The sequence below is a fragment of the Atractosteus spatula genome, chromosome 9, assembly GCF_055471065.1.
Source record: "Atractosteus spatula isolate fAtrSpa1 chromosome 9, fAtrSpa1.hap1, whole genome shotgun sequence".
In the NCBI taxonomy this organism is placed as follows: domain Eukaryota; kingdom Metazoa; phylum Chordata; class Actinopteri; order Semionotiformes; family Lepisosteidae; genus Atractosteus; species Atractosteus spatula.
In genome coordinates this window covers 27,678,290-27,687,731 of record NC_142714.1, presented here as the reverse complement: position 1 = coordinate 27,687,731, position 9,442 = coordinate 27,678,290, and the positions used below count along the sequence as shown (strand labels likewise).

Genomic DNA, 9,442 nt, shown 5'->3' with positions numbered 1-9,442 from the left:
GGCTGATGCTGTTGCAAAATGTAGGTAGTCTGATTGGCTCAAGCCCAAACCCTTCTGGTAGAACAGTTTTATGCCACTGCCTGAAAAATCTCAGAAAGTCAATGTTGACTATGGACAAAGTCCAAACAGGACACAGTGATGTCTGGACTGTCCTTTACTGGAATAGTCACACAGGAGACCCCATATCTTCTCTTCTAACTGCAATGTTTAAACTAAGAAAACATTACTTTGCATCATGGGCTGTAAAACTTGATAAGAGCCCTGAATCCAACATTGAACAGCTCAGTCACAGCAAAATGACACAACAGATTCAAGGAGTTACTTTGATCACTACCAAAGTCAGCAGAGTTGCCAAATTTTCACACTATAGATCCACCTGCGATGGAAAAGAACAGCATAACAGCAGCTCTGTTCTGTGGATGGTGTTATTTTGCAAAGGCTGTTCTGTTTTTATTTTTACCAGCTAGGGATTCCCCCTTCCCAGTTTAACTGACCTGGCCTGAATGATACAGGTTTGTGATAGTAACGCTCCCTGAGTGGATAACACAAATACTATATATAAATAATATATAAAAAAGAGGTTGAGAACAAAATCAAGAATATCAAATGATAAATCATCAAAAAGCAAAAAGAGCAAGATGAACTGCATTTAAAAATATGTTATCAATTTAGATGGAGTTCTGTCTGCTATTGGAAATCTAGTTTTGGAATAAACTTCATGTTCACAATTCTAGCTGTCGGGTTAAGAATATAATTTATGGCCCATTCTCCTGGAACAGCCATCTTACCTTACTGTCAGTGTTCTTCATTTCCAATATCAAACATTCCAGTTCCTTTGCCTATGAAGAGAAACAGAATTACATTTAATTTTGGTTAGAATATTGAAATGATAGCTACTGAATACAGAAAATTACCATTTTTATTTTTTATGAGACTAAAGACCATTCATCCATATATGCAACCATTGTCAAAAAGCCTCGTTTCTCGTTAAGAGTCATGACAACCTGGAGTTTATCCTGGACAGTACTCCAGTCTATCTCAGGGCACAAGGTGGAACAATACCCTAGACCAGTGGTTCTCAAGCTTTTTGGACCAAGTACCACCCCTTATCAAACCAAAGCATCCAAGTACCACCTACAGTCATCTTCTCATAGGAAACAGAAAATCTCAATGACCAACATGAGCGCACGTGCATGCACACACTCACATACACATATAATAATTATTATATTAATAAACTTTATTTGATATAGCGCCTTTAAAGGTGGCTTCTCAAAGCACTTTACAGAATGACAACAGGAACAACAACAATTGAAAATAAACAATAAAAAGCACCATTTCAGTGAGAGGGGTGAGCCTGTTTTGTCGAGTAAAGCAGATGTGAATTCATTTGTCAAGCCTTGATACAATTCACAACAGAGTCTAACAGATTTTAAATCATCAGACATTTTCTTAATGGCAAAGGCCTCTTCATATCTGGAGCAACCTCTCTAATTCGTGCAACTACACTGCTGTGTCGGCTTGTCATTGCTCTAGCACCGTCTGTACAAACTGATGCATTTGATCCAGTCGATGCCATTCTCTTCAATAAATTCATTTAGAAGCTGAAATATGTGCTTTCCTATAGTTCCTGTTGGTAGCGGCTTACAGAACAGAAAGTCCTCATGGGACGTACCCTCAAACTCGTATCTAACATAAACAAGCAAACTGGCCAAATCAATGACATCTACAGACTCATCTAACTGCAGTGAAAAGCATCTGCTCATCTTAACATGCTCTATCAGTGTACTTTTGATATAATCCGCCATATCAATAATTATATGAGTGTGTCTTTCGGAGGGGGCAGCAGGTCGAGCTGTTGAGCAGTTTTTTCTCCACACATAATACGTATCAGCTCTTTTGCCAACGATAAACAAAGTTCTTTAAAACAGTATGGGATTGCTTACCTTTAGCAATCCCCAAGTTTGCATTTTTCCCCGTTTCCGTTTCAGGAGTCCGTCTCAGAAGTTAAAAGAAGTTTTTATTTCATGCGCATAGGAGCGAAACAGAGATGCTCGGTGTATTTTTCTCAAATTAACCTAGAACAGTTCTTTAAATATTTTTCTGTTATCTATCACGCTTTCCTGTGCTCACAAGATTGCCAGCGTTCCCAGTACACATTTCTATGCTTTCCTGTGCTTACAATATTGGCATTGTTCTAAAATCACGCACATTCTCCTACCTTCCTATTTGCTGGAGATAACTTTTTTTTTTTAAATACAGTTGGCCACTTACGTTCGTAGCACGCATTCCTATACAATGGTATAGAATTAGATAGTAGCTCTTGTGTCCACTCAAGTATTAGCGCGCACTGTATCGTAGTACGTAGGCTGCGTATTCGACACAAACTAATTTTATTAAAATAGAAAATATGAAAATCCGTCCCAATTTTTCAGCGCACACAACAAAGTTCCAGGGTCATATGGTATACCAGCTTATTTAAAGACCATACCTCCTCCTGATGATCAGGTGCTTTGCCTATCCTCAGCTGATAGACACTAGCAAAAGTTAACCCATGTAAGGTTGCTGGACCTGACAATATACCTGGTCGCGTGCTCAAGGAATGTGCAGCACAGTTAGCTGATGTTTTTACAGACATTTTTAATATCAGCAACTGAGAAGGGCAACCTTCCCTCCCCATACTCCTCAACACCCTGGTACCTACTGCACCTACTCCAAATCTGGAAACTTAGTTCTTTTTTGCCTAATCTCAGGCATACTGTCTGATGTATTATTTGCACAATCCTGTAAAGTAAATTGCACTATGCACATTGCACTTTATGTACCCTGTCAGAACTGTCTATGTCTACATTGTCTTGTCAGTGTCTTGTCTGTATTTGCACCGTAGACCTGTACTTGTATATGGCTGGAATGACAAACTTGAACTTGCAAGGGGGTAGCTAATCAGTTTTGAGATATGATTTTACGACATGGCGGCGCCTAGTATTCAAAATAGGAACTGCATTTTTACTTATTATCAGGCCAAATCTAATTATAGTTCTAAATTAACTCGCGGGCTGTTTCAGTAACAGTGGCGGGCTGCAGTTTGGACATCCCTGCCCTAGACAGTACCCCAGTCTATCTCAGGGAACAAGGAGGGACAACACCCTTGCCAGTACTCCAGTCTGTCACAGGGCACAAAGGTAAGACTGCAACCTGGACAGGATGCCAGTCCAACACACACACACACACACACACACACACACACCCTGCATGGGTGGCCAGTATATCACAGGAAATATGAACACACATGCAGACAGGGACAATTTACAGAGTATGTTTAACCTAAGAAACACATTTTTGGAAGGTGTGAGGAAAATTAAGCACTCAGAGAAAACCTACACAGATGCAGGGAGAACATGCAAACTCCACACAAAATCAGGACCCAAGAGCTGTGAGGCAGAATGGCTAAGTGCTATGCCACCATGACATTCTATACAATCACATTAAAAATAAAACAGATTCTCCTCAACTTCAGGCCACAAACTCAGAAGTCCTAAAGAACTAGAAAGTGGAGAGAGGACAGGAAGATGCCAAAAGAATGAACATCACCCAGTAATACAAATTTTACTCTCACATTCAGTTCACTGGAGAAGACCTTTTCCTGTGGATAATAAGCCTGGAATTGTGCATCTGATTGTAAAGTCCTGGAGGCTAAAGTAAAGTTAGAGAGGGTCTCACATTTGCAGGCCCCTTGTCGGCCGCGACCACACAATTGAGGATGATGTCATCGCAGTCGTTCTTGGTAGCGGCTCCGGACTCACTCACACACTTGAGCAGCTGGCGGATCTCCTTGTACTGGTGCTGCTTCACCAGCCGCTTGGCCGCCTTGGTGTACACTGTACCCGCCTCCAGCTGGAAGTCCTGCTCACATACACACAGCAGGGTCAGAATCACAGGTACGCTCCACCCAAATCCTTCCTGGCATTCTGCTCTCAACAGACATGGCTCAAATCATCATTACAACTCCCTGAAGCAGTAGCAATTAGTGACAATTAGAAAACTACAAACAGCTCTTTTTATTTCATTTGCCTATTGACACTATGTTCCCTTAGTACCAGTTTTATCATTCAAAAAATAATAACTAAAGCCACTTCTTAACACCAACAAGTTAACACTTGTGACATTTATTTAAAACTATGTTTAATGTCAAAGCAAGCTGACTTCTACTTTAGCCCTTATGTCTGATTGAGCAATCTAGCAGAATCTGTATGTTACTCTGTACCCATATAGTGGTAGGAGCTGTGAACTCCTGCTGAATTCACATGCTGAACTCTAACGTCACGCTTGCTTTAGCACAGATGCTTCCCCCCATGTACTAAACTCCCTAATGGGGAATGTTCATACTAAGCTCCTGATAAGAAAGCAATGTTTTAAGTGCTTTCTGAGTCCTGGAGTTTCTTGAGAAAGCTACCTCAACGACAGGAGGGGGAGGGTGTAGAGAAAAGTATATATAAGCTGTGTAGAGCCATATCCCCTTTGAACTACTATAACTACTATAGTCCTTGTGGTGGTTCTTGTATACATACAATAAAGCTTGGCTGGACACTTCAGGCTCGAATCTCTTGGTTTCTACATGTCAAATTATGTGCACTGCCTGCTATAGAAAACATTCCTCTCAATGGAATAAACTTAAGAAATCAGCAGGGTCTCCTTGTCGGCACACCAGTCTCCATTTGGTGGTTTGAACCAAATCTTTGAGCTGACGTTGCCATTAACTGCGACCGAGAATACTCCAACCGGCACGTCGCTCCGCCTGCCGTCGGAGAAGTATTTTAAATATGTGTAGTGCTTTATTTTCAGATAAACAAGTACGAAAGAGAAGAATACCGGTAACGCATACTGCAGTGACCATTCCTCATGTTCGCAGTTCTATGTAATAAGGACATGCTACGTTCATTACGGTGATCTTTCGAAACTTCTCAATCTAATACATCTAAAGGCAAAGGGTAAAGGAGATTGGCCCTCATTTACCTGTATGACTCTGAAAGCGACTCCAAATCCTTCTTCAATATTCTTCCCTCCAAGCATGACCTAAAATGATAAGGCCAATTCATTCAAACTCAGTACATTTCTACTCTCACTTTTAATGTAAACTTGGAATATTTCCTAACACTTTTAATTTTACTTTCCTTAGGACTATATATTTTAGCATTTCCACAATTATAACAACAGCCATCTCTACAACAGAAAATTATTTTATTATTTGAAAATACAAAAACACCCTTCCGTAGATTTACTCTTTGATGCATATTTAGTGTCTTGTAAAACTACCCAGTCCCTTCTGTCCCTTTAATATCAGCAAAACCTGCAAAGAAACACTAAGACATAACTAAAATTGTCTTCTTGCCAATAGCTTCTTTCTAGGTCAGATCAAGATTGGAATCATGGCAAACAAGTGCTAGAAACTTAAATATGTTGGTTTTTGTTGGTTTTGACTCACCAAAACAATTAAAAATTCTTCACCACATTTCAAAACAGTTTTAATTTTCTCTATCTCTGGACATGCTTAGTATTTTCCAGGGGATTTTCTCCTTACCTTGCAGGCCACATCCTCCTTCATGAGGCTGTTTCCAAACAGTGTAGCTAGAGGCAAGCTAGTGATGCGTGAGGTGCCAGAATTCTCACAGCGCTGGAGAAACTTGGTCACCTCGATCTGCAGTTCAATGGTGTTGATGTGTCTGGAAACAGGAGATAAGTGCACAAGATTTTAGGAAAAAAAGTCAGGGAGTTTTTTTGCTTACTTTTTGCTATGGGACATTACAATCTGTAATGTCACATAGCAATTTAAAAAATCTGCTTAGTCCCCAGACAGACAAAAACACAGACTGTTAAATAACATCTTATCGACTCTACAAGAAGAATTCTTGGTACTAGTACAGTAGAATAACCGTGCCTTCTGTTTTCCCTTCCAGCTGAGCGTTCTTAAGTTAATCTAATCATTAGTTGAACTAATAGTTTTGGGGAACACGTTTTAAATGATCCAACAAAACTAATCAGAAAAAAGGAATATGTACTGTACAAGAATACTTTCCCCAAAACATCAGTGGTAACCTCTCCTTTTCAATTATCAGCCAAATGAAGCAAAAAAACTTTGACTACACTAGCAGTGGCACTAAATACAGCACCTCTGTCCCACCCAGCACTATAACTGAACTAATAACATTGTTTAAGCCACAGTGGGTTTTCCACTCACATCTCTGTCTTAATCCTCAAAACAAAAGAGCCTGGGACTGGGAACAGCCAACTTCAGACAAGACATTCATGAATTAAGCTCACCTCGACATGTCAGTGGAAGACATCTTCTTCCTGAAGGTGCTGGGCGACTTCCTACGTGCAGAGCCGCGGCCCTGGTGCTCCTGCAGGTAGGTTTTTAGATGGTCTTTGGCTTTGATCAGCCATTTCTGCTTCTCCCCCAGATCCACATAAGACTCAGCCTTGTGCGTGAAGAACCGTATACAGGTCATGGCCGCCCGCACATGATCCTGAAACCAACAGCAAAGCCATCTGAAACCTTATTTAAATATTCACCTCATTCCATTAAAAGGGAACTTGCTGCAGCAAGACAGATTTCTTGGTCAATTATTTTTTATTTTCATGGCACCAAGAACATCATCTGCTTTTGAGTTCCATTTTCTTGAACCCATCTTAAACATATAGATGAACATATATTCAAAATGTGAAGCAAATGAACAGACTTCTGTTAGTTCACAAAAAAGAATGGATACAATGGCCATTTCAGTATTTCAGAAAATAGTGGCAAGGTGACAGTGATGTCAGTTTCACAGTCCTATACCTTTCTCACCTTCATGAACTGCTGCAGCTCATACAGGATATTGAAGAAGCTGCGTTTCTGCAGGTGCTGACAGGCAGCAATCAGATAACGGCTCCAACTCTCCAGGCTTGAGTCCAGGGACTCCAACAGGTTTTCCAGCAGGTGCAATTTCCCACTCTCGTAGCAGGGTATGAAAATTCCCTCCAGGAACACCTCCTCTGGGCTCTCCTAGCAGAGAACAGCACATAGCTTGTCAGAACATACACAGTTCAGTTCCACCTCCCAGGACCAGACAACAGAGACCAGGATGTCCCACTGTGACTCAGATGGTCTTAATGGATAATCGGAGCAAGTCAGTGCTTTAATCAATCTGCCCATTATCAGACAGCCAATTAATCCTGGAAGCATAGGGAAAAGGTTGGAACACACTTTGGGCAAGACACCACTTCATTACAGGGCACACACATGAGCAGTAATTCTTCAAACTAGTCTGTAACTGGGAGGTGGGAAGGAAACAAAGCACCAAGAGAACACCCACAGATAGAGACAGAGCATTGTAAGGCAGCAGTCCCAATTGCTGCACATTCTGTGTTTTCAGTCTTATTACAAAATTCAACATCAAACCCCACCACCAAAATTTGAATTACCTGTTCTTAGCCAACTTGGCCCACCAGCTGTTCTGATCAACTACAGTCACACTGAGGTCACCCACTTCTTATTCAACAGCCTGATCACACCAATAATAGAGCTAGGACATCAGACAATAAACCAAACGATATTTCACCAATGATTCTGCAAGTTCATAGGTGCCTGATGTAACACAGGGGATACCTTTGTCATCTCAATCCCATTAAATCAGTCTTTACTTGGCCAATTAAATTACACCGTTGAAAATCCCTGTTGCTAATGACTAGGGTTAGATAAAGCTACTTTTAAAACAATCTACAAGTTATTTATACAGTTGTGAGAAAAAGTTTGTGACCCCTTTTATACGGCAGGGCAGGTCAAACCCAAACCTGAATTGATTGGAACACCTGACTCCAATTACCCTCTTTTCAATATGTCATTATCCTAGAGGTTCACATACTTTTTCCATCACTAACCTTGATTGTTTAAACCATTTGCTCAATAAAGATAATGTAAAATGTTGTGTGTGTTGTTTGTTTAAAATAATAATACAAACACTACTATTAAAAATGATTTAATCTCACTTTGTTTAAAAACGTAATCCCTCTCATAAGTAAATTTATCTGTAAGGCACACACACCTGAAGACGGCTCCACAGTTAAAAAGTTTTGTCTTTTTTCTTTACAGCATTGAAAAACCTTTACTTATTCTTTTGTAGCCTATGCAAGCTAACACAGCTACCTACTTGCACTGTAAAGCATTGCAATATTAAAGCACTTTCCATTAGACTACTAACTCCACAGCCTAGAAAGGAACAGCCTAAGTCTGGGCTGTAGACCCCAAACTCAGGAATCCTCTGTCTTACTTGACAGCAGGAAGACTATTACTGCTATTGGTAAACTAGACTGTCATGCTTTGGCTGCCCCTGGCCTACCTTGTTGAGCAGGTGCAGTAGTGCCTCCCTCATGCAATCGTGTCTCATGTAGAAGCTGGTGAAGGCAAGGTTAGTGCCATAAGAGTGCAGGTAATACAGGCACTCCTGGTAGCTGCTGCTCTGCTGGATCCTCCCATCTGGTTTATCTGTGCCCACTGTCTCAGCCAAGGCTTCTTCCAGCTCCCTCAGGGAGGCCAGGATGTCATTATCTGGCTGTCAGGACACACAGATATGCTCAGGGATGTGGAAACAGCATGCTGCTGTTCCATGGACAGATACTTTACTGAGATTTTGTGGATTGTTTGAGTCTGTGAACTTTGATCAGTTTCTGGAGTACATGAATTATATCCTTTCACACTGAGGTGTTTACTGTATTAGAACCCTTCTATTAAAGCTTCTGTTAGTTGGGGTGTGGTGAGCGTACTATGCACACTATGGCTGCCGTCGTATCGTCCAGGTGGATGCTGCACATTGGTGGTGGAGTAGGGGAGTCCCCATTGCCTGTAAAGCGCTTTGAGTGGAGTGTCCAGAAAAGTGTTATATAAGAAATTATTATTATAAAGCAAACACTGCTATTTAAAATAAAGCACATTTTACAGTAAACTAAATGGATATTTGTGCAAATTAAGTATAGTTTGCAACTGACATTATGCTCCTCATCCACTTCCTGTAGCACTGTTTGCCCAGCTCCAAGAACACAAGAAGGCTGAAATTTGTAGATTTGTAAATCATTGAAAACTGAGTCCTGCAATTATAAAAGTATATAAACAACACGGGACCTAAAAAATAGGAGACAATGGAATAGCCCAGCATATAGTGGCAAATGAGGCATGAATGAAGAGTTGTACCAATGAGTGTGGTGTCTTGACATTGGATTCCAGATGCTGCACAATGTCCTGCAGCAGCCGGGAGCCCTGGGTCAGTTGGTTGAGATCCAGCGGTGCCTTAAGACAGCGGCTGAATTTCTCCCGAGCGACTGTCAGATTTCCAGCCTTCAGTGTAGCCATTCCCCAGGCGTGCCACACTCCACTGGGATCCAAGGCACTCTTGGTGGAGACCTGCTCAAC

General features: G+C 41.1%; 1 protein-coding gene across 3 annotated transcripts in view; it reads right to left on the bottom strand.

Annotated features, from left to right (window-relative positions):
- Nucleotides 1-9,442, bottom strand: part of zfyve26 (zinc finger, FYVE domain containing 26) — a 61,443-nt gene that overhangs the window by 4,356 nt on the left and 47,645 nt on the right. For all 3 annotated transcript variants that reach the window (XM_088924700.1, XM_088924701.1, XM_088924702.1), the window contains 8 exons: nucleotides 9,224-9,433; nucleotides 8,376-8,588; nucleotides 6,845-7,042; nucleotides 6,319-6,524; nucleotides 5,579-5,720; nucleotides 5,014-5,073; nucleotides 3,721-3,903; nucleotides 789-839 (listed from right to left, as the gene is read on the bottom strand). In XM_088924700.1, coding sequence (XP_088780826.1) covers nucleotides 789-839; nucleotides 3,721-3,903; nucleotides 5,014-5,073; nucleotides 5,579-5,720; nucleotides 6,319-6,524; nucleotides 6,845-7,042; nucleotides 8,376-8,588; nucleotides 9,224-9,433 — 1,263 coding nt within the window. The remainder of the gene's footprint in view (nucleotides 1-788; nucleotides 840-3,720; nucleotides 3,904-5,013; nucleotides 5,074-5,578; nucleotides 5,721-6,318; nucleotides 6,525-6,844; nucleotides 7,043-8,375; nucleotides 8,589-9,223; nucleotides 9,434-9,442) is intronic.